The sequence below is a fragment of the Leucoraja erinacea genome, chromosome 36, assembly GCF_028641065.1.
Source record: "Leucoraja erinacea ecotype New England chromosome 36, Leri_hhj_1, whole genome shotgun sequence".
NCBI lineage: Eukaryota > Metazoa > Chordata > Chondrichthyes > Rajiformes > Rajidae > Leucoraja > Leucoraja erinaceus.
Window position 1 is genome coordinate 8,694,562 of NC_073412.1, and position 24,976 is coordinate 8,719,537.

General features: G+C 47.5%; 1 protein-coding gene across 2 annotated transcripts in view; it reads left to right on the forward strand.

Moving 5' to 3' along the window:
• Positions 1-797: 797 nt before the first annotated feature.
• malt3 (MALT paracaspase 3) overlaps positions 798-24,976 on the forward strand; it is a 96,742-nt gene continuing 72,563 nt past the window's right edge. For both annotated transcript variants that reach the window (XM_055662609.1, XM_055662611.1), the window contains exon 1: positions 798-1,451. In XM_055662609.1, the coding sequence (XP_055518584.1) occupies positions 1,187-1,451 (265 nt within the window). In that variant the 5' untranslated portion in view covers positions 798-1,186. The remainder of the gene's footprint in view (positions 1,452-24,976) is intronic.

The window sequence follows — 24,976 nt, forward strand, 5'->3', positions numbered from 1 at the left end:
TGTTCCCAATGTTGGGGGAGTCCAGAAGCAGGGGCCTCAGTTTAAGAATAAGCCGTGAGCCATTTAGAACGGAGAGAAAAGTTTTTCCTCTAAACGTTTTCACCCAGAGAGTTGTGAATCTGTGGAATTCTCTGCCTCAGAAGGCAGTGGAGGCCAATTCTCTGGATGTTTTCAAGAGAGAGTTAGATAGAGCTCTTAAAGATAGCAGAGTCAGGGGATATGGTGAGAAGGCAGGAACGGGGTAATGAATGTGGATGATCACATTGAATGGCGGTGCTGGTTCGAAGGGCCGAATGGCCTACTCCTGCACCTGTTGTCTATTGTCTATAGGTTCAGGGTGAAGGGGAAAAGATTTAAGAGGAATCTGAGAGGTAACTTTTTCACACAAATAGTGATGGGTGTATGGAACAAGCTGCCAGAGGAGGTTGTTAAGGCTGGGACTATCCCAACATTGAAGAAAGTTAGACAGGTACATGGATTGGACAGGTTTGGAGGGATATGGACCAAGCTTGGACAGGTGGGACTAGTGTAGCTGGGACATGTTGGCCGGTGTGGGCCCGGGGGCCTGTTTCCACACTGTATCACTCTATGACTCCATGTACAATGAACAAACGTGGGACCTTGTCAAAGGCCTTTTGAAAGTCCAGATACATCACATCCACTGTCTCTCCCTTATCCATTCTACTTGTTACATCCTCAAAAAAATAAATTCCAACAGATTAGTGAATTCTGTGACCACACATAAAGTCTGCAGACGGGTCCCGATCTCAAAACAGATCCACTGTGAGATCCTCCAGCACTTTGTGTTTTACTCCAGAACCCAGCACCTGCAGTTCCTTGTGCCTCCGTGGCCGTCGCTTAAATGGAAGGTGCAGGAAGGGACTGCAGATGCTGGTTTAAACAGTGGACGCTAAAGGCTGGTAAATGAAACTCCAGCTAAATGAAATATTATTGCCCTGTTGGGGTTGGGTTTTTTTTTGACTGGGTTTCACTGAAGAAATGTCCACAAAATGCTGGAGTATCTCTGCGGGACAGCAAGCATATCTGTGTAGCCAGGGTTGGTTATTGAGTGCCGATTTCAATTGTGATTCCTATTGCGTGAATCACAGGCAGCACAAGAGCTGGGTCTGGGAGATAGTTTGTAGCCACGGGGGCGTTGTTGAGCTGGGCGAGGCGGCTCTGGAAAATGCTGCGCTGCGAAACTTTCCATGCAAGTTTATTTCCCCCCTACCGTTCAGTTGCAGTGAACTTCCGGGGATTTTCCTCCGGCACTGGTTGTTGCTTTGAAAGCTTGGTGGTGTTGCCGAGAGGGCGGCGGCTGCTGCTGCTGCTGCCACCGCTACCCTGTCCCCGGGCAACAGCGCACACCGAGCGGCCCCTCTCCTCTCCTCTCCTCTCCTCTCTCCCCATGCCGTCTGGACACGGGCTCACACACAGCCCCCACTCCACAGGTAAGAACCAGCCCGGCCCTGCACCACAGCGGTATCAACATAGTCTTCGCTAACTTCAAGGAACCCTTGCTTTCACTCTCTCTCCCTTCCCAGTTCTCCGACCTGTCTGACCCCTTGATCACGTTGTATCTTTGTTTACTTCGTTGTCAACTTCTCCTCTCCTCCATGTCCCCTCATGTCTGTTTTTCACCCCTTGCCCTTCCTTATCTCTGTGTCTCTCTCATCCCCTCTGATGTCTGTTTTTCACCCCTCCCACTTCCTTATCACTGTGTCTCCCCCTCCCTCATCCCCTCTGATGTCTGTTTTTCACCCCTTGTGCTTCCTTATCTCTGTCGCCCTCTCCCTCATCCCCGCTGATGCCTGGTTTTTACCCCTTGCGCTTCCTTATCTCTGTGACTCCTTCTCCCTCTCCCTCATCCCCACTGATGTCTAGTTTTCACCCCTTGCGCTTCCTTATCTCTGTGTCTCCCTCATCCCCTCTGATGTCTAGTTTTCACCTTGCCCTTCCTTATCTCTGTGTCTCCCTCTCCCTCATCCCCTCTGATGTCTGGTTTTCACCCCTTGCCCTTCCTTATCTCTGTGTCTCCCTCTCCCTCATCCCCTCTGATGCCTGGTTTTCACCCCTCGCGCTTCCTTATCTCTGTGCCTTCCTCTCCCCTGACTCGCAGTCTGAGGAAGGGTCTCGACCCGAAACGTCACCCATTCCTTCTCTCCAGAGATGCTGCCTGGTCCGCTGAGTTACTCCAGCATTTTGTGTCTACGGTGTAAACCAGCATCTGCAGTTCCTTCCTATACACCTGGACTTTATTCCTTGGAGCTCAGGAGGATGAGGGGTGATCTTATAGAAGGCATGAGGGCAAATAGAAAGAATATTTTATAGACACAAAAAAGCTGGAGTAACTCAGCGGGACAGGTAGCTTCTCTGGAGAGAAGGAATGGGTGACGTTTTGGGTCAAGACCCTACTTCAGATTTTAAATCATCCTGACAATCAACTTGTATGGTTATTTCCACATCAAAAGAGATTGTTTATGTGCTGAAGTTCACACATGCATGAACTGTGCCCCCTCTGTGCTACCAGGGGAAATTCAGTAAAGGTTATACTTGAGGAAGTTCCCCGAATAGTTAGTGTAGGAAGTTGGAGGCCGGTGTGGGCATATTGAGCAAAAGGCCATGTTGCCATGTTGTATGACTCTCACATTAAAGCAATGCCCTCCACTCCTTGGCATTTGCACCCTGGGAGAAAAAGGTTCTGACTGTCTGCCCTGTCTCTCACATTGCTTACAGGTCTCCCCTCAGCCTCCAGCATTGCCTAGGGAGTTATATATTTCACACACAGAGTTGTGAGTCTGTGGAATTCTCTGCCTCAGAGGGTGGTGGAGGCTGGTTCTCTGGATGCTTTCAATAGACAATAGACAATAGGTGCAGGAGTAGAGGCCATTTGGCCCTTCGAGCCAGCACCGCCATTCAATGTGATCATGGCTGATCATCCCCAATCAGTACCCCGTTCCTGCCTTCTCCCCATATCCCCTGACTCTGCTATTTTTAAGAGCCCTATCTAGCTCTCTCTTGAAAGAGCTTGGGGTACCGCAAGGCTCAGTACTGGGACCCCAGCTATTTACAATATATATTAATGATCTGGATGAGGGAATTGAAGGCAATATCTCCAAGTTTGCGGATGACACTAAGCTGGGGGGCAGTGTTAGGTGTGAGGAGGATGCTAGGAGACTGCAAGGTGACTTGGATAGGCTGGGTGAGTGGGCAAATGTTTGGCAGATGCAATATAATGTGGATAAATGTGAGGTTATCCATTTTGGTGGCAAAAACGGGAAAGCAGATTATTATCTAAATGGTGGCCGATTGGGAAAGGGGGAGATACAGCGAGACCTGGGTGTCATGGTACACCAGTCATTGAAGGTAGGCATGCAGGTGCAGCAGGCAGTAAAGAAAGCAAATGGTATGTTGGCTTTCATAGCAAGAGGATTTGAGTATATGAGCAGGGAGGTTCTACTGCAGTTGTACAGGGTCTTGGTGAGACCACACCTGGAGTATTGCGTGCAGTTTTGGTCTCCAAATATGAGGAAGGACATTATTGCCATAGAGGGAGTGCAGAGAAGGTTCACCAGACTGATTCCTGGGATGTCAGGACTGTCTTATGAAGAAAGACTGGATAGACTTGGTTTATACTCTCTAGAATTTAGGAGATTGAGAGGGGATCTTATAGAAACTTACAAAATTCTTAAGGGGTTGGACAGGCTAGATGCAGGAAGATTGTTCCCGATGTTGGGGAAGTCCAGGACAAGGGGTCACAGCTTAAGGATAAGGGGGAAATCCTTTAGAACCGAGATGAGGAGAACTTTTTTCACACAGAGAGTGGTGAATCTCTGGAACTCTCTGCCACAGAGGGTAGTTGAGGCCAGTTCATTGGCTATATTTAAGAGGGAGTTAGATGTGGCCCTTGTGGCCAAGGGGATCAGAGGGTATGGAGAGAAGGCAGGTACGGGATACTGAGTTGGATGATCAGCCATGATCATATGAATGGCGGTGCAGGCTCGAAGGGCCGAATGGCCTACTCCTGCACCTAATTTCTATGTTTCTATGAAAGCATCCAGAGAACCTTTCTCCGTCGCCCTCTGAGGCAGAGAATTCCAAGAGAGAGTTGGATAGGGTTCTTAGGGATAGCGGAGTTACGGGATATGGAGAGAAGGCAGGAACGGGGCCCACAATGTTTGTGCTGAACTGATTGCGTCTGCCTGTACGTGATCTACATTCCTCTATTCCCTGCACTAGTGTGCCTATCTTAAACGCCACTATCATATCTGCCTCCACCACCACCCCTGGCAATGCATTCCACTCCCCCACCACCCTCTGTGTGTTTAATAAAGAAATTGCCCCGCACATCTCCATTAAGCTTTTCCCCTCTCACCTGGGAAAAGGTTCTGACTGTCTACCATCTCTTTGCCTCTCATAATTTTACCGACTTCTATCAAGTTTCCCATCAACCTTCAAAGCTCCAGGGAAAACAATCCAAGTCTATTGGATCTTTGGGAGGTGGGAGGAAACCGGAGCCCCACACGGTCACACAGAGAACGTGCAAACTCCACTCGGGCAGCATCCGAGGCTGGGATCTAACCTGGGTCCCTAGCACTGTGAGGCAGAAGCTCTACCAGTTGTGCCACTGTGCCACCCTCCTGGGCCTCCGATTCTCACCAGCAACCTGACCAATATTCGCACCTTAAGTCTGAAGAAGGCTCTTCAGCCTGAAGAAGGGTCTCGACCCAAAACGTCGCCTATTCCTTCTGTCCATCGATGCTGCCTCACCTGCTGAGTTTCTCCAGCATTTTTTGTCTACCTTCGATTTTTCCAGCACTTGCAGTTCTTTCTTAAACATTCTCTTTTTAAATCTTTGCTTTGCTTAAATTATCGGCTGTTTCTTAAATCTCAACAGTGCCTGCACCTCAACATTACACGGGCTGTAAAATGTTTTCAGACTTCGAACGTAGTGAAAGTGTTAAATCATTATTTTTGTTTTGATCTGTTTTTCTGGAACTCCTTTTCCTTGTTCACGATGATAAAGACTTGTCTCGATAAAGGGCTGATAGAGGCAACATGCTGGAGTAACTCAGCGGGTCAGGCAGCATCTCTGGATAGGAGGAATGGCTGACGTTTCGGGTTGAGACCCTCCTTCAGACTGAGAGTCGGGGGGGAGGGAGACACAGAGATATGGAAGGGTGAGGTGTGAAAATGAGACATCAAAGGGGGAAGAGGGACAAGGAAAATGTAGAATAGTTCATCGTGAGCTGGGGGAAGGTGACAACGGAGCGAAAATCGAATGAAGAAAAAAAATTAATTAGGGGAATTAAATTGAACGAGTCTGAAGAAGGGTGCCGACCTGAAACATCACCTATCCATGTTCTCCTGAGATGCTGCCTGACCTGCCGAGTTACCCAGGCAGTCTTTTTTTAAATCTTGCTGCATCATTTGTATATAGTGTATGGTGGGACATGCACATCTTTGATCAGACGCTGTGTTTTGCTGGTGGGTGTTTTTTCCTTCATGCTGGGTTGGCTGGGGATGGGTCCATGGATGGATAGTGTTGCAGAGAAGCAGCAACATGCTGTATGTTGAACGGGCATTTTGGGCGCTGTACACCTGGTGTGTGTGACTTTGTACTCTAGCCTTCTGCAGTTGTACAGAGCCCTAGTGAGACCACACCTGAAGTATTGTGTGCCGTTTTGGTCCTCTAATTTGAGGAAGGACATTCTTGCTATCGAGGGAGTGCAGCGTAGGTTTACAAGGTTAATTCCCGGGATGGCGGGACTGTCATATGCTGAGAGAATGGAGCGGCTGGGCTTGTACTCTCTGGAGCTTAGAAGGATGAGAGGGCATCTTATTGAAACATATAAGATTGTTAAGGGTTTGGACACGCTGGAGGCAGGAAACATGTTCCCGGTGTTGGGGGAGTCCAGCTCCAGGTGCCACAGTTTAAGAATGAGGGGTAAGCCATTTAGAACGGAGACGAGGAAACACTTTTTCTCACAGAGAGTGGTGAGTCTGTGGAATTCTCTGCCTCCGAGGGCGGTGGAGGCCGGTTCTCTGGATACTTTCAAGAGAGAGCTAGATAGAGCTGTTAAAGATAGCGGAGTCAGGGGTTATGGGGAGAAGGCAGGAACGGGGTACTGATTGGGGATGATCAGCCATGATCACATTGAATGGGCGGTGCTGGCTCGAAGGGCCGAATGGCCTACGCCTATGATCTATTGTCTATTGTCTTTGCAGAGAACTTAATATGTACCTGTGTAGACACAATATTCTGTAATATGATTAATACTGTCATAGATGATGGGAGCAGAATTAGGTCACTATAGTCAACAACGAAAGTCCAACATTCCTAATGTAACCCGAGCTGTCTGTAGTTTAGTGTAATTAGTTCATCTTCAAGTGAAGAGCCATAAGGCAGATGCTTCAAATACCTCCAGATACATTAAAATTACTGGCAGACAAAAGTGCTGGAGAAACTCAGCGGGTGCAGCATCATCTATGGAGCGAAGGAAATAGGCAACGTTTCGTCCCGAAACGTTGCCTATTTCCTTCGCTCCATAGATGCTGCTGCACCCGCTGAGTTTCTCCAGCACTTTTGTCTACCTTCAATTTTCCAGCATCTGCAGTTCCTTCTTAAACACATTAAATTACTCTCCCCCCTGCCAGTAGAAATTGTTAACCCTCTCTGCAAAAACGCTTTATCATGTGGATTGTTTATGTTGCATCTCCATTAACCTTCTTGATCTGAGGCTACAGTGGCGCAACGGTGGAGTTGCTGCCTCACAGCGCCAGAGACCCGGGTTCAATCCTGACTGCGGGTGCTGTCTGTACGGAGTTCGTATGTTTACCCCCCCTGAACTGCGTGGGTTTTCTCCGGGTGCTCTGGTTTCCTCCCACACTCCAAAGACGTGCAGGTTTGTAGGTTAATTGGCCTCAGTAAATTGTCCCTAGGCGACTCCGGACTGTCAAAGCTGCCACAGCCAGACATAAAAACAGTTTTTATCCACGAGTAGTTGCTCTACTCAACAGCCAAAAATCTGTAGCCTCCCTTTGATCTGGTAGTTTGTTGGTTCACATGCTTGGTCAATGGTGTTTTATCATTAATGTCTTATTATTATTAATGTTTAGTGTTTTCGGAGTCATTCGTAACTGTCACTGTATGTCATGTTGTTACTTGTGGGCGGAGCACCAAGGCAAATTCCTTGTATGTGAATACTTGGCCAATAAACTTACTTACTTACTTACTTAGAGTGTGGGATAGAACTGGTATATGGGGTGATCGCTGGTCAGCGCAGACTCAGTGGGCCGAAGGGCCTGTTTCCCACCGTATCTGTGAAGTAAAGTCGAAAGTAAACGAAATAATCTCCGATCCTCCAGTTTATCCATCATTGCTGTCTGAATTCTCGACCAGGTTCTCTTCAGTATTTGTTCAATCTCAACTGGAGTATTGTGATTGTGGTTTATCAAGATTCCTTATTTTTGAACTCTTAAGGTGGGACCACAGGATTCAATTTTCTTTCATTGAATGGTTTTATTGACAACTAAATATATTTGTTTAAGGTTTATTATTGTCATGTGTACAATGAAAGGCTTGGTGTTGTGCGCTGTCCAAACAGATGAGATAATGCTATTGATCAATATAGTGGCGGCACAGTGGTAATAGGCAATAGACAATAGGTGCAGGAGTAGGCCATTTGCCCCTTCGAGCCAGCACTGCCATCCCCAATCAGTACCCCGTTTCTGCCTTCCCCCCCCATATCCCCTAACTCCGCTATTTTTAAGAGCTCTATCTAGCTCCAACTTGAAAGCATCCAGAGAACCTGCCTCCGCCGCCCTCTGAGGCAGAGAATTCCACAGCGGTAGACTTGCTGCCTTACAGCGCCAGAGACACAGGTTCGATCCTGACTACGGGTGCTCTCTGTACGGAGTTTGTATGTTCTCTCTGTAACCTGCATGGGTTGTATCTGAAATCTCAGGTTTCCTCCCACACTCCAAAGACGTACAGGTTTGTAGGCTAATTGGCTTGGTATAAATGTACAATGTCCCTGGTGCAAGGGTTCCCAACCTGGGGTAAATTTCGCCTACCCAGGGGGGTAAATTTGTTGATTCTGGATTTGTACATATTTTTTCTCATTGACCGACTGTGTTTGGTTCTGGTATACCGGTGTCTGAAGAAGGGTTTCGACCCGAAACTTTGCCTATTTCCTTCGCTCCATAGATGCTGCCTCACCCGCTGAGTTTCTCCAGCATTTTTGTCTACCTTCTGTTCATCATTAGTTGTTCATAAATAAGTGAAATAACGTTGTTATGTGCTATTTAAAGTTGCCTGGGGCAAACGGGACGAACAAGGTAGGGAACCCCGTGCCCTAGTGTGTGTAGGCTAGTGTTAACGGGCAGTGATCGCTGGTCGGTGTGGACTAGGTGGGCCCAAGGGCTTCTTTCCGCGCTGTATCTCTAAAACGAAACATCTAAAAAATCCAATCGTGTAAAACTCGAGTATGATTAGTAGAGCAAAGGGGAAAATACAAAATGCAGAATATTGTTCTCAGCATTATATTTAAAAAAAATATATTTTAATTTATTAGAAGCAAATGTACAAGAGTAGAACAAACGGCATGTAAAATTATACAGTTATTGTCCAGCTTCAACTTTGACGTTTTAACTTTAAGTTAGAAGAAAAGAAAAGAGAAGGAACAAGACAGAGAAAAAGTGAGATGTGCAAAGATAGGACCCCTGGACTACCAACGTAGTGTAGCCAAACGGTAGGTAAAAGAAAGAAGGAAGAGTGGAATAGAAAAATAAAGAACAAAAAGAAAAAGAGAGAAAAGTGGTGATATACCTGCCTCTCGTCCCTCCCCACCCACCTCACCCAACCCATAGTTAGATTTAATTCCAAAGTTGTGTTGCACCAGACTACCCTTGTTCTCAGCATTGTCATGTTGCAGTTCCATATAAAGAAGTCCAATGTCTGCAATGGGGTAGTGGTGAATGGCAGCCCTTGGACTTTGTCCATGGAATTGGTGCACTTCAGCGTGGACTCCTTCCCCGAGCGTTTACCAATATTTATATTCTTACAACTTTGGTTTTCATGGACTGGATGTGTGAATTTTCAATGCATGAGATGTGCGAATTGGGGGATCGGGTGCTTATGATTTACAGGAATGACATTTTATTATCACGTGTGACAAGTATGCAAAGAGTAGCCACATAAAGGGCGCTGAGAGAGTTACAAAAATATGTCACGTATAGTATGTATGTTTGTAGAAAGTGCTGAAGGGCCTTTCCCACTTTCACGACCTAATTCACGACCAGTTTTACTCGTGGACATTTTTCATCATGCTAGACAAAACGCCCTGACCTACTTGATCCCTACGACTGGCATCACGGCCTGCTCTGACCTACCTACGACCTCGTGATGACCATGCTGCGAGTATGAGTCGAGGGCAAACTTGGCAGAGGTCGTGAATTAGGTGGTGAAAGAGGGACAGGCCCTTTATAGACCGGGTTCGTGAGGTTAGTTTAGTGATACAGCATGGAAACGGGCTCTTCGGCACTCCGAGTCCATGCAGACTATTGATCACCCGTTCACGCTGCTAGTTTCACTGTTCGTATCCCTTCGTTATCACCTCGTCCTCAGCCAGCAATGGATCATTGTGGGCTCCACCTTCCCTTGGCCAATGGTGCTGACTCTGTTTTGTCCTTTTCACACTTTTGACTCATTAGTTCTTTGCACCTCCTCATACCTATAGTTTCCCTCTCCCTCTGACTCTCAGCCTGAAGAAGGGTCTCGACCCGAAACGTCACCCGTTCCTTTTCTCCAGATACGCTGCCTGACCTGCTGAGTTACTCCCAGCACTTTGTGTCCTCCTGTGTCGTTTAGTGTTTAAGAAGCAGAATTTAAAAACAAATAAACATGGGTTTGTGCATCAGTTCTTCTTTTTAATGGGCTGATTCATCAAAAATAAATGCATTGTCACAGTGTTTTGTTTAGTTTAGATATTCAGCGCGGAAACAGGCCCTTCAGCCCACCAAGTCCGTACCGACCAACAATCCCCGCACACGAACACAATTCTACACATGGGGGACAATTTGCAATTTTACCAAAGTCAATTAACGTACAAACCTGCACGTCTTTAGAATGTGGGAGGAAACCGGAGCTCCTGTAGAAGACCCACGCAGGTCACGGGGAGAACACGCAGACTCCATACAGGCAGCACTTGGAGTTAGAATAAAACCCGGGTGCCTGGCGCTGTGAAGCAGCAATTCTACCGCTGCGCCACCGTGCCTCGCATTTGTTGCTGAAAAATTCTCTCGCTGTAATTTTCCACCTTGAGGTAGACGCCTCCCGGCTTACAGAGAGATTTTGTTTGAAATGACTAATGTTTGGGTTGAAGTGAGTTAGACTTACTGTAAAGAAGCCAGGGATCTTTGGTCAACATAAACCACTAGGCCAAACAGAAGATGCATTGTTTCTCTTGAAAAAAAACCACCTTCCCACCATTTATTTTCTTTGTGTCATACAATGCGGTCTATTTTCAGATGGTGGTGGGCATGTGTTTTTTTGGATTGAATATAATTTCTGTGCAAAAGGGAAGCAAATTATTTACCCTGTAGAGTATTTCCAGTAATTTATTTTTTGGGGTGGATTTTAGCATTCTGAATATTTAGAACATAGAACAGTGTAGCACATGAACAGGCCCTTCGGCCCACCATGACTGTGCAAAGCATGATGCCAAGACCTAACCTTGCATATAGGTGGTGGCCAGTGCCATCTTCGTCGCTGCCGTGTGCTGGGGCAGCAGGCGAAGGCCGCGGATGCCAATAGGATCAACAAACTCATCGGGAAGGCCGGCTCCGTCCTGGGGGTGGAGTTGGAGTTGGATTCACGGGAGGTTGGTCTTGGAGGGGGAAGATGCTCCTCAAACTGCGGAGCATCCTGGACAATACAGCTCACACACTGGTCAACCCGAGGAGCACCTTCAGCAACAGACTGGTTCCACCAAGATGCAGCACAGAACGCCACAGGAGATCCTTCTTCCCTGTGGCCATCAAACTGTACATCTCCTTCCCCTTCTGTTGTGGGGTAGACTGAGTGACTCTGTATTTTGGTGTTTTATGACTGTTGGCAGATCAACTTCCCTCCTGGGATAAATCAAGTTCTATTGCATCATATATCACTGTGCCCATCTTAAAGTCTCTTAAATGCCACTATCATATCTGCCCCAACCACCATCTCCAGCAGCACGTTCCAGGCACCCACCACCCTCTGCGTAAATAAAAACTTGCGCCTTTAAACTTTGTGCCTCTCACTCAAAGCTATGTGGGAGGAGACCGGAGCACCCGGGGAAAACTCACGCAGTCACAGGGCGAACATGCAAACTCCGTACAGACAGCACCCGTAGACGGGATGGAACCCGGGTCTCTGGCGCTGTGAGGCAGCAACTCTACCGCAGTGCCACCCGTGCCAATCGATGAGAAAGCTTGTAGAAATGAAACCTGGGGTGAAAAAATGAACGGGCATCTCTCTGGGTGCTTTTGAGTTAACAAATGAGAGGCAGTGTAAACTTAATTAAATGGAACTAATATGAATGGATTTGTTTTTTTCTTTTGAGATAATGAACGCTTGCCAGTGAGAATACCATAGATGTTTCTGCAAATGTTCAGAAGGAAGTTGCTTGATAACAACCCACAGAAACGGTTCTAAACTCTGGATTAAAGGGGTCAGTGACAGTTTGGACAAAGACATTGGCTTTTGGACATGGTAAACTTATTTCTTCAGACTAACGTATGGCAAGGGTCGTATTTTTTATTTGTTAATTAACTCGGGGATGAGTGAAAGTTAAAATGTCTCTGAATTTTGTGGAAGGCAGTGGTAGAGTTGCTGCCTTACAGCGCCAGAGACCTGGGTTTGATCCCGACTTCAGATGCCATCTGTACAGAGTTTGTACGTTCTCCCCGTGACCTGTGTGGGTTTTCTCTGGTTTTCTCCCACACTCCAAAGACGTGCAGGTTTATAGGTTAATTGGGTTGGCAAAATTGTAATTTGTTCCTAGTGAGTGTCGGATGGTGTTGATGTGCGGGGGTCGCTGGTCGGCACGGGAGCTGGAACAAAGGAAGGGCCTGTTTCTGGGCTGCATCTCGAAACTAAACGAAACCAAACCAAATTTACCAACATAACCCGAACCCTTCTTCACACTCAGAGATGCTGCCTGTCCCGCTGAGTTACTCCAGTGTTTTGTGTCTATCTTTGGCGTAAGCCAGCATCCTTCCCACACACTGGATTTAACTAGTGTCGTTGATGGACTCGGAGGGGCAAAGGGCCTGTTTCCACACTGTATCTCAAGATTAAAAAGTTAAACAAACTTCTACTCAAAGTGTCCTGTGTGACAATTAATTTCCAATCCTTATCTGTGTATCACTCCTAACTGCGACTGTTCATATTTGCACACTTTGTTTGTATGATTTAATCGAAGGCAGTCCTGGTGGCGCAGCGGTAGAGTTGCTGCCTTACAGCGAACGCAGCATCTGAGACCCGGGTTCGATCCCGACTACGGGTGCTGTCTGTACGGAGTTTGTACGTTCTCCCCGTGACCTGCATGGGTTTCTCCGAGATCATCGGTTTCCTCCCACACTCCAAAGACGTACAGGTTTTGTCGGCTAATTGGCTTCAATAAATGTAAAAATTGTCCTTAGTGGGTGTAGGATTGTGTTAATGTGCGGGGATCGCTGGTCGACGTGGACCACAGTGGGATGGGCCGGTTTCTTCTCTGTAACTCAGAGGTAAACTCTGCTGGTTAAACATCACACCTTTCATGTGTCAGACAACAGAAACTATTCGAGCCCTGCTGCAGTACTCCCCTGTTTTTTTTTTGCTTTGACCAAAGCTTTTGGGGTTTCCATGGCGAGTTTGTTCCATTTTATTTTGGATACAGTTCTCGTGTCGTGGGGTTTATCGGATTCTAGTGCTCATTAATAAAAATTCAGACCTTTTTCTTTTATATCCTTTACTCTCCGTCTCCGTCTGCGCTGACGTGCTAATCCGGATGGCAAATCTGCCTCCAACTGGGGAAGCCTCGAGGCTCCGGATTCATTTGCTGGCCGACTTCGGGTCACTGGTCTTTGTAGTGGTAAACGACCCGACTTCGGAGCCTAAGGAGTTAACATTCGGCCGCGGGCCCAGCTTGGAGGACAACGTTTTACCTGCCCGCTCGCAGGGCCCCAATTGGTGACCGGTTCTCCGGAGCTCCCGCAACAACAGCTTCGTCCGCTGGACTGGAGGGCGGCAGCTTCGTCCGCCCCGGGCCGCGGAGTTTGAACCGGCCCGTTCGCGGAGCTCGGATTCGGCCGCGGGACTTACCATCACCCGGCGGGGGGGGGGCCCAACATCGAAAGCATGGATCACCTTCGCATGGGAGAACATGGCCGATCCCAATCAGGACTTTAAGACTTTTTGCCTCCCCATCACAGTGAGGACCGTGCCCTTTAGAGAGCCACTATCTAGCTCTAAACTGTGTTAAGCATCCAGAGAACCTGCCTCAATTCGCCCTCTGACAGAGAATTCAAGGTTTCGCCATTTCGCTGGGACTGAAAGGTCTGAATGACAATAAAGGAAACTTTGACTATGACTTTGAAATCCCTTGGATAAATCCATGATAACTTTGTGTAATTCCATTAATGATTTCATAATGCACTGCCTGCGTTCCTAGCATGTTCCCGTATTTCCCCTCCCACTAATGAGTAACCCATCACTGGTTTGCTGGTTTTACCTCCTTGTTTTGAAGCTTGTGTGATTCATTTACCATCCCCCAAAGTGTTTGAGTTATTCTGATGAAAGGTCTCGACCCGGAAACCATTCCTTCTCTTCAGAGGTGCTGCCTCCACCCGCTGAGTTCCTCCAGCATTTTGTGTCTATCTTCAAACTATTCGATACTGCGTACAGAATTTTATTAAATGCTGACCAAAGCATCCGGGGGTTTCCATGGCGACCTTGTTCGGTGCTTGGAATGCAACATCTCGGGTCGTGGAAGTTTATCCGATTCTGTGCCATTAATAAAATTCAGACTTTTTCTTTTATTCCTTTACTTCCTCCTTTTCATTCCACGTGCTTCCTCATCTATTCTGGGAAGCTCTTTTCATTCATTTGCTTCATTGTTCCGTCACTTCTTTGTAAGGGTAAACTTCCCTGTTCCTGAAGTAACTAAGGAGTTAACATTTGTTGTCACTAATCTGTATGCTTTTAGGTATGAAGTTTTTACCTGCCCAATTTTATACATTGTTGATAAGCTTTGATCTGTACTCTAAAAGTCGTTTCCAATCATCAGTTTAGTTTAGGAAGGAACCGCAGATGCTGGTTCATGTCGAAAATGGGAATGGACAATAGACAATAGGTGCAGGAGTAGGCCATTCGGCCCGTCAAGCCAGCACCACCATTCAATGTTATCATGGCTGATCCCAATCAGTACCCCGTTCCTGCCGTCTCCCCATATCCCCTGACTCTGCTATCTTTAAGAGCCCTATCTAGCTCTCTCTTGAAAGCATCCAGAAAACTGGCCTCCACCGCCCTCTGAGGCAGAGAATTCCACAGACTCGCCACTCTCTGTGAGAAAAAGTGTTTCCTCGTCTCTGTTCTAAATGGCTTACTCCTTATTCTTCAACTGTGGCCCCTGGTTCAGGACTCCAGAAACTGCGTAACTCAGCAATGAGCTTTTCTGCAGGACATGGTCAGAAGCAAGGCTGGTCACTGCTAATCTGTGTCACTGTTGGTCAACTCTTATTTGCAATTCCAAAGATAACAAAGGAATGCTTGTGAGTCTGTGATTATGCGGCAAGATCGATACGACACTCCCGTCTGGGATCTTGGGTACAAAGTAATACTTGTGCCACTTGAAAACCAATCTCCAACTAAAAAGGGTGGCATGGTGGCGCAGCGGTAGATCTGCTGCCTCACAGTGCCAGAGACACGGGTTCGATCCTGACTACGGGTGCTGTCTGTACAGTGTCAGAAGGAACTGCAGGGGTGCTGATTTAGACTGAAGATAGATACAAAAAGCTGGAGTAACTGTCTCAGCGGGACAGGCAGCATCTCTGGAGAGAAGGAATGGGTGGCGTTTCGGGTCGTCTCGTCTCGACCCGAAACATCACCCACTCCTTCTCGCCAGAGAAACTGCCTGTCCCGCTGAGACAGTTACTCCAGTTTGTACGTTCTCCCCGTGCCCTGTGTGGGTTTTCTCCGGGATCTCCGGTTTCCTCCCACACTCCAAAGGCGTGCAGGACTGTCGGTTAATTGACAGCAGACAATAGGTGCAGGAGTAGGCCATTCGGCCCTTCGAGCCAGCGCCGCCATTCAATGTGATCATGGCCGATCATCCACAATCAGTAGTACCGCTGTTCCTGCCTTCTCCTCATATCCCCTGACTCTGCTGTTCCTGCCTTTTCCCCATATCCCCTGACTCCGCTGTTCCTGCCTTTTCCCCATATCCCCTGACTCCGCTGTTCCTGCCTTCTCCTCATATCCCCTGAGCCCTATCAAGCTCTCTCTTGAAAGAACCGGCCTCCACTGCCCTCTGAGGCAGAGAATTCCACACTCACAACTCTCTGTGTGAAAAAGTTTTTCCTCATCTCCGTTCTAAATGGCTTAACCCTTATTCTCAAATTGGCTTGGTATAAGTGTAAATTGTCCCGAGTGTGTGTAGGATAATGTTGGTGTGCGGGGACTGCTGGTCGGTGCGCCCAAGGGCCTTTTACTGTGCTGTATCACTAAGCAGGAATCTAATTGCCCTCCCTTGATGTTAAGTAGCATTACCATCACTACAGTGGCTCACTATGTGAATGATTGCAATTGTGTGTCTCTGTGATGGTCGACGGACAAGGAACGACTGTGGTTGGAGGAGGAATGCAGACATTGTAACATGCAAAAAGTATCAGGTAGCACATAGTGAATCTGGAGACCAGCACCTCAATGTATGTAGAAACAAAGAACCAAAGATCAACACAAAAAGCTGGAGTAACTCAGTGGGTCAGTCAGCATCTCTGGAGAAAAGGTGATGTTTCGGATCGAAACCCTTCTTCAGTGAGACAGGGGAAAGGGAAACGAGAGATATAGACGATGATATAGAGATATATAGAAAATAGGTGCAGGAGTAGGCCATTTGGCCCTTTGAGCCTGCACCACCATTCAATATGATCATGGCTGATCATCCAACTCAGTATCCTGTACCTGCCTTCTCTCCATACCCCCTGATCCCTTTAGCCACAAGAGCCACATCTCACTCCCTCTTAAATATAGCCAATGAACTGTGGCCTCAACTACCTTCTGTGGCAGAGAATTCCGAGATTCACCACTCTCTGTGTGAAAAATGTTTTCCTCATCTCGGTCCTAATATAGAACAAATGAATGAAAGATATGCAAAAAAAACAATAACAATGATGAAGGGGATAGGCCAGTTTTAGCTGTGGGCCGGGTGAAAATGAGTAAGAGACAATGAGACTCAACAAGACGATGTTGAAACTAGTACTTGGTGAAACTTGGGTGGGGAACTGCAGATGCTGTTTGCAAAAAAAAAAAGACACAAATGCTGGAGTGACTCAGTGTGTCGGGACTATTCTTCAGTCTTCTTCTCTGGTCTGTAATGCCCTGAAATGTCGCCTTTCCGTGTTCTCCAGAGATTTTCCTACCTCCAGTCCCCCCTTCACCCCACCCTCCCACCCTCCGCAACTTTAGTTCTGAAGAAGGGTTCTGACCCAAAATGTCACCTATTCCTTTTCTCCAGCTTTGCTGCCTGACCCGCTGAGTTACTCAAGTACTTTGTGACCTCAATGTATGCATGACGAATAATAATGTGATGACAGATTTATTTGACATATCTGTCAAATAAATCCTCATTTGAATGAGAGTGCCTTAAGGAAGTACGTTAGTAATGATAATTTAAAGTCCAACCTTAAACAAAGAAAATGGGTTTTGCAGACTAAAAAATGTGCAACGTCAGACAAACTCTATGACAAAGCAAGTCAAATTTTACAACAGCTTTACAAAACGATGGTTAGGCCACACCTTAAATTCAGTGCATGCTCCTGGTCACCACATTATATGAAGGACAAGCATTTTGATCACCCAGGCATCGAAAGCTATGGACCTAATCTGGTTATGGAGGATTGATAAATAGCTTCCTGATGGCCTGCATGGTGGGGGTGGCACAGTGGCACAGAGGTAGAGTTGCTGCCTTACAGTGCTTGTAGTGCCAGAGACCTGGGTTCAATCCCGACTACGGGTGCTGGAGTTTGTATGTTCTCCCCATGACCACTTTGGGTTTTTCCCCCCCAAGATATTTGGTTTCCTCCCACACTCCAAAGACATGCAGGTTTGTAGGTTAATTGGCTTGGTATAAGTGTAAAAAAATTGCCCCTGGTGTGTGTAGAATGGTGTTAATCTGCGGGGATTGCTGGTCGGTACGGACTCGGTGGGCTGAAGGGCCTGTTTCCGCGCTGTATCTCTAAAAAAAAACGAAAACGAAAACACCATGGTTGTACTGATTGTCTATGGATCTATATGCAGTCGTGACCCATTTTACTGCTGGTTTTATGTGTTTAGTTTGGAGATACAGCATGGAAACAGGCCCTTCGGCCCACCAAGTCAACACCAACTATCGATCACCTGTCCATTCTAGTTATCCCGTATTCTCACCTATTCCTTACACATTTGGAATTGGGTTCCAGAGGACATAGGTTTAAGGTGAAGCGGAAAGATTTAATAGGAATCTGAGGGGTAACTGTTTTACACTAAGGGTGGTGGGTGTCTGGAACAAGCTGTCAGAGGAGGTATTTGAGTCAGGTACCATCTTAACGTTTAGGAGGTACATGGATGGAATACGTTTAGAAGGATATGGACCAAACATAGGCAGGCGGGACTAGTGTAGATGGGACATCTACATCCGCTGCTCTAGATGTCAGCTGATCTCCATCGGTGAGACCATGTGTAGGCTTGCATTAACCAACCTGATCTCCCGGTGGCTCAGCACTTCAACTCCCCCTCCCATTCCAAATCCTCCATGGCCAGAGTGAGGACCGCTGGAAATTGGAGGAGCAACACCTCATATTCCGCTTGGGCAGTCTGCACCCTAGTGGCATAAACATTGAATTCACCAATTTCCGGTAGCCCTTGCTGTCTCCTCACCTTTGCAGCTCTCCCTCAGCCCTCGGGCTCCTCCTCTTTGTTTTTCCTTTCTTCTCCCCCATCCCCCCCCCTCCCCCCCCCATTATACATGTCTGAAGAAGGGCTTTGGCCCGAAACGTTGCCTATTTCCTTTGCTCCGTAGACAAAAGTGCTCCTGCACCCGCTGGGTTTCTCCAGCACTTTTGTCTACCTTAGATGGGACATGTTGGTCGGCGTGGGTAACTTGGGCCGATTCACCTATTTCCACTCTGTTTAGAGTCTAGAGTCAATTTTACAGAAGCTCATTAGCCTACAAACCTGCACGTCTTTAGGATGTGGGAGGAAACTGGAGCACGTGGAGGATACCTATGTGGTCACAGGGAGAACGTGCAAATTTCACACAGACAGCACTCTGAGGTTGGGATCGAACCCAGGTCTCTGGCGTTGTGAGGCCAGCGGTTCTGTGCCGCACTGGACACGGTGCTACACGGACAGCGGCCGTGGGGCAGCAACTCTACCGCTGTGCCATCATGCTGCCCCTAAAACAGTGCCGTTCTTCACAATGCATCCTGAATGCTGAGCAAAAAGCACACGCCCGGGCACATTTGACTACGTCGAAAGTCCCTCGTATCACTTTTGGTCAAATTTGCATAGGATGAACCAATTAAAATATACACATTTGTGAAGCCAGCTGTAAATCACACAATTGTCGCTTTCAATTGTCGAAAACCGCAGCACCTGCTATTAATTTGGTATTTTTGATATATTTCAAGCCAGCTGCTAATCGCTGCTGTGTAGGAAGGAACTGCAGATGCTGGATTACACTGGAGATAGTCTGGAGTATGCTGGAGTAACTCAGCGGGACAGGCAGCATCTGTGGGGAGAAGGAATGGGTGACGCTTGACTGATCAGTCTGAAGATGGGTCTCGACCCGAAACGTTGCCCAGTCCTTCCCTCCAGAGATGCTGCCTGTCCCGCTGAGTTACTCCAGCACTTTGTGTCTATCATGTGTAGTGACTGTTGGGGATGGTGGTGGAACTCTAGGGACTTTTCCACGTAGGGGCCTGACCCTATGTGCGTGTCTCTACAAACTAATACGTGTGGTTAAGTCGTTTGCTTTTACTTCTCCTATCCTGCTGGATCATTCTGGAGGCTGAGCTGCCGAGCGACTGGTGTGTGTGAGAGGCGATGTCAGGAGGACACAGCGGTGACTCCCTGTTCACGGACAAGATGTGTCGGCACCCGCTGCCTTCAGAAGATGCAGCAGAGGGAAGCTGAGGAGTTTGTAGCCACAAGGAGGATGAATTGGGAGGAACGGTTTGAAAGAACCTTAACCCTGCAACGTAGGGATAAGTCGGGTAAGGCAGCGTTCATTTGGCAAAGCATCATCCAGTCTTAAATAAAGAGAAATGCGTTTATTTCCACAGCACCTTTCGAGATCGCAGTATGTCATGATCAGTTGGGGGACGATCAGCCATGATCACAATGAATGGCGGTGCTGGCTCGAAGGGCCGAATGGCCTCCTCCTGCACCTATTTTTTTTTTCTCTATGAAGGGACTTTGAAATACAGTCACTAATTTCATGCCTCAGCCAAAGTAAATCTAAAAGTTGCATCAAAGTTACTCACAAAAAGCTGGGGTAACTCAGTGGGACAGGCAGCATCTCTGGAGAGAAGGAATGGGAGACTTTTCAGGTCGAGAAACGACCCTCCTGAGGGTGTCACCCATTCCTTCTCTCAGCATCTGCCGTTCCTTCCTGCACATCAAAGTTACAGCTATATAGAAGGTACTAACTAGCCTTGTATCTGTGTAGGAACGAACTGCAGATGCTTCTTCACGCCAAATATAGACGCAAAAAGCTGGAGTAACTCAGCGGGTCAGGCAGCATCTCTGGAGAGGAGGAATGGGTGACGATTCGGGTCAAGACCCTTCCACCGTTTAAAGCAGCATCTGCAGTTCCTTCGTACAAGTTATTGTTTTGTAGTCAGCCTTGGTTTCAGGCTCGGCATCGAAATTGTGGGCCGAAGGGCCTGTTCCTGTGCTGTACTGTCCTAAATGTAATTTAAATGAGTTGTGGGTGTAAATTGAGACACAACCCGAAACCTTACGGAATCATGATCCCAAACAGCGGCTAAAACAGGACAGATGTTTAGCCTGACACTTGCCATAAATCCTTCGTCAGAATGGGCAGCAGTCATCCTGTTTATTCATTTGTGGCGTGTACGTGTGTGTGTGTGCGTGTGCGCGCACGCCCGCTCTGGTTAATAAAACTACCAGCTGGGAAAGTTCAACAGTCTCATTACAAAAACATTCAACTGATTTAACTATTTAAGAGGGAGTTAGATGTGGCCCTTGTGGCTAAGGGGATCAGGGGGTATGGAGAGAAGGCAGGTACGGGATACTGAGTTGGATGATCAGCCATGATCATATTGAATGGCGGTGCAGGCTCGAAGGGCCGAATGGCCTACTCCTGCACCTAATTTCTATGTTTCTATGTTTCTATTGCCAGCCTCCAGGTTTAGAACATGGAGCAGTACAGCACAAGAACGGGCCCTTCGGCCCATCATGTCTCTGCCAATCACGGTGCCAGGACCATCAAGTATCTACCTGTACGTAACCCATAACCCTCCATTCGCTACATATCTATACGCTAATCTAATAGTCTTTCAAATGCCACTGATGTGGCCTCATCAACGCCACTCCTGGCAGTGTGTTCCAGGCACTCACCCACCCTCGCTGCCCCTTTCAACTTTGCCCCTGTTCCACATTCCCACCGTTTTGAATGAAGTCTTCTTCTTGCATATGGCGTGCACAGCCTAAAGTTGCAGGTCAACTTGTTCTATTTGATCTATTTGTTTGGGCACGTGGGGCTGATTGGATTAGTGGACCACGAGAAGGTTGCAATCTCCCACCCCTTTGGTTGAAGTGCTCGTCCTCAGCCTCCCAACTTGTGTTATCCTAACATGATGTGACATAAATGAACTGCTGATGCTGGTTTCTACCAAAGCTGGACACCGAATGCTGAAGTATCTCTACTGGGTCAGGCAGGATCTCTGAAGAGAGTGGGATAGTAGATGCCTCGGGGAGGGACCCTTCATCAGACCTGACCTGAAAGGTCACCCGGCCCCTGGACACTCACCCCCGGACCATGACCCCACAGACGACCACCGGGCCATAATTTTGCAGAAAGACCACCAGCTTCTCCAGAGATGCTACCTGACCCGCTGAGTTACTCCAGCACTTTGGGCCTACTAATGTTACCGACTCTTTCATCTGCATGTTTTCCAGCAGAGGAAGTAATTCCTCCACTGCTACTTTATTAATAGTATTTTGTTGTCATCTAAAATGGTTGAGGGAATCTAATGCATTTCGTTGTCTCTGTACTGTACACTGACAATGACAATTAAAATTGAATCTGAATCTGAAACTAAACCACCTTTCTCAGCCCACATAATACTACCAGGCAAGGGGTTGCTGTAATAGTTATGCAGTGTTGACAAAACTAGCATAGCGTGTTGTACTAGCGGCATCACACGCCGCAGCATTCGTGAGTAAGGCAAGGCAGCGCCTTTACCACCTCAGGTAATTGAGGAAATTCAGAGTGTCTCCGAGGATCCTCCAGTGCTTCTACTCAGCGGCTGTGGAAAGCATCTTGTCCGGAAATATTACAATCTGGTTTGGGAATTGCTCTGTCCGGAACAAGAAGGCTCTGCAGAGAGTAGTGCGTTCGGCCGAACGCACTATGGGAACTTCACTCGCCCCCCTGCAGGAACTATACAACAGGAGGTGCAACTCCAGAGCCAATAAAATCATGGGAGACCCCTTCAACCCCTGCAACGGACTGTTCCAGCTGCCACGGTCAGGCAAACGCCTCCGTTGCCATGCTGTGAGAACGGAGAGGTTGAGAAGGAGTTTCTTCCCAGAGGCCATTAGGGCTATAAACTCCCATCTCACCAGGGACTAATTTTACCGTACCACTCTACTGCTTTTTTTTTAAATTGCTGTTTTTCTCCCTTTTTCCTTCCACCCACAATATTTCATATGTAAAAGAATATGTGATACTGTTCCATTCTGTTTGTAGTTTGTTTGGTTGTTTGTTTGTTTGTCTTTTTGCACAAAGTCCGCGAGCATTGCCACTTTTCATTTCACTGCCCGTCTCGTATGTGTATGTGACGAATAAACCTGGATGATGTGAGGCCTCCATGATGTTCTTCAACCTGCCCGACTTCAATATTACCTCCTTGATCCAGGAGTTGACCAGCAAAGCCAGTAAAGAATCGGTAGCAATTGGCCGCGGAACTGTGTCTCGAACATGGTGGTGACCAACACAGGGGCCCCACGGGAGATGATCCTCTCTCCCTTCCTCTTCACCATTCACGCTGCGGACTTCAGTTATAACTGGTACTCCTGCCACCTGCAGTAGTTTTCAGATGACTCTGCAATTGTGGGCTGCATCAGTGAAGCTGATACAGAGGTGTGTGTCGTCAACGACTTTGTTGAGTGGTGTGGGCTAAATCACCTACAGCTCAACGCCGACAAGACTAAGGAGTTAATGGTGGAGTTTAGGAGGAGAGGAACACCCCTGTCTCCATCAATGGTGTGCATGTGCAGTTTACCAGGTGTACAAATACTTTGGAGTGTACCTGGACAGTAAACTGGACTGGTCCAGGAACGCTGAGGCCCTGTACAAGAAGGGACAGAGCCGGCTGTACTTTTTGAGAAGGCTCCGCTACTTCAACATCTGCAGTAAGATGCTGCAGATGTTCTATTAATTGGTGGTAGCCAGTGCCATCTTCTTCGCTGCCGTGTGCCGGGGCAGCAGGCGAAGGCCCCCAACACCAATAGGATCAATAAACTCATCGGGAAGGCCGGATCCGTCCTGGGGGTGGAGTTGGAGTTGGAGTCACGGGAGGTTGGTCTTGGAGGGGAGGATGCTCCTCAAACTGCGGAGCATCCTGGACAATACAGCTCACCCCCTCCGTGACACACTGGTCAACCTGAGGAGCACCTTCAGCAACAGACTGGTTCCACCAAGATGCAGCACAGAACGCCACAGGGGATCCTTCTTCCCTGTGGCTATCAAACTGTACAACTCCTCCCCCTTCTATCGTGGGGTAGACTGACTGCCCAACCCCCCCTCCCCCCTCCCCAAATCTTTGCACACCCCCAATCCTTTCCACTCGTCACTTTAATTTCATGTTTCATGCATTTTGTGTTTTATAACAGTAGGCAGATCAATTTCCCTCCTGGGATAAATAGTTCTATCATATCGTAAGGAAAGCAAACTCAATGCTAGCATTTATTTCAAGAGGGGTTGTGTACAAAAACAGAGTTGTAATGTTGAGGCTCTATAAGGTGCTGGTAAGGCCGCATTTGGAATATTGTGAGCAATTTTGGGCACCATATCTGAGGAAGGATTTTATGGCTCTGGAGAGGGTCCAGAGGAGGTTTACAACAACGAGGAGGTTAACCTATGTTGAGCGTTCGTCCGCACTGGGCCTGTACTCGCTGGAGTTCAGAAGGGGGGGAGGTGGGGGGGGGGGACAATATTGAAACATACAGAATAGTGAAAGGCTTGGATAGAATGGTTGTGGAGAGGATGTTTCCACTAGTAGGAGAGTCTAGGACCAGTGGTCATAGCCTCAGAATTAAAGGACGTTCTTGTAGGAAGCAGATGAGGAGAAATGTCTTGTGGAATTCATTGCCACACAAGGCTGTGGAGGCCAAGTCAGTAGATATTTTGAAGGCAGGAATAGATAGATTTTAGACTAGTACGTGTGTCAGCGGTTATGGGGATTAGGCAGAGGATGTGGTTTTGAGGGAGAGATAGATCAGCCAAGGTTGAATGGCGGAGCAGGCTTGATGGGCCGAATGGCCTAATTCTACTCCTATCACTTATGACCTTATGATGACCTTAGCTTGGAGATGCAGCGTGGAAACAGGCCCTTCGGCCCACCAAGTCCATGCCGACCATCGATCACCCATTCACAGCAGTTCTATATCCTACACACGGGGGTGAAATTTGCAGAAGGCAATTAACCTACAAATATAGTTGTAGGAAGGAAGTGCGGATGCTGGTTTACACCGAACATGGACACAAAAAGCAGAACAGGCAGCATCTCTCGATTAACCATCAACCAAAATTAAGGGGACCCTTCTACAGATGTCACGTGCGCTCGGACAAAGAATCTCCGACCTGTCTAACAAGGATCCTGCCCCAAATTTCATCTATCCATATTCTCCAGCGATGCTGCCTGACCCGCAGAGTTACTCCAGCACTTTGTCTATTTTTTTTTTCTCTCTGACCTAAAACATTGACTTTGTTTCTCTTCCCACTGATGCGGCCTGGCCTGGCCTGGCCTGCTGAGCATTTCCGGCTTTTTTTAAAATATTTGTTTTGGATTTCCAGTATTTGAAGTTTGGATATTTTTCTTTCAAATCGGGAAGTTTTTCTTGTATTTAGGAAGGAACTACAGATGCTGGTTTAAACCGGGGATAGACAGAAAAAGCTGGAGTGACTCAGCGGGACAGGGAGCATCTCTGGAGAGAAGGAACGGGAGGACTGTATGCCAACGGGTCTATCTGAAAGCCATAGGAAAGGGAAACATAGAAACATAGAAATTAGGTGCAGGAGTAGGCCCATTCGGCCCTTCGAGCCTGCACCGCCATTCAATATGATCATGGCTGATCATCCAACTCAGTATCCCACTACCTGCCTTCTCTCCATACCCTCTGATCCCCTTGGCCACAAAGGCCACATCTAACTCCCTCTTAAATATAGCCAATGAACTGGCCTCAACTACCCTCTGTGGCAGAGAGTTCCAGAGATTCACCACT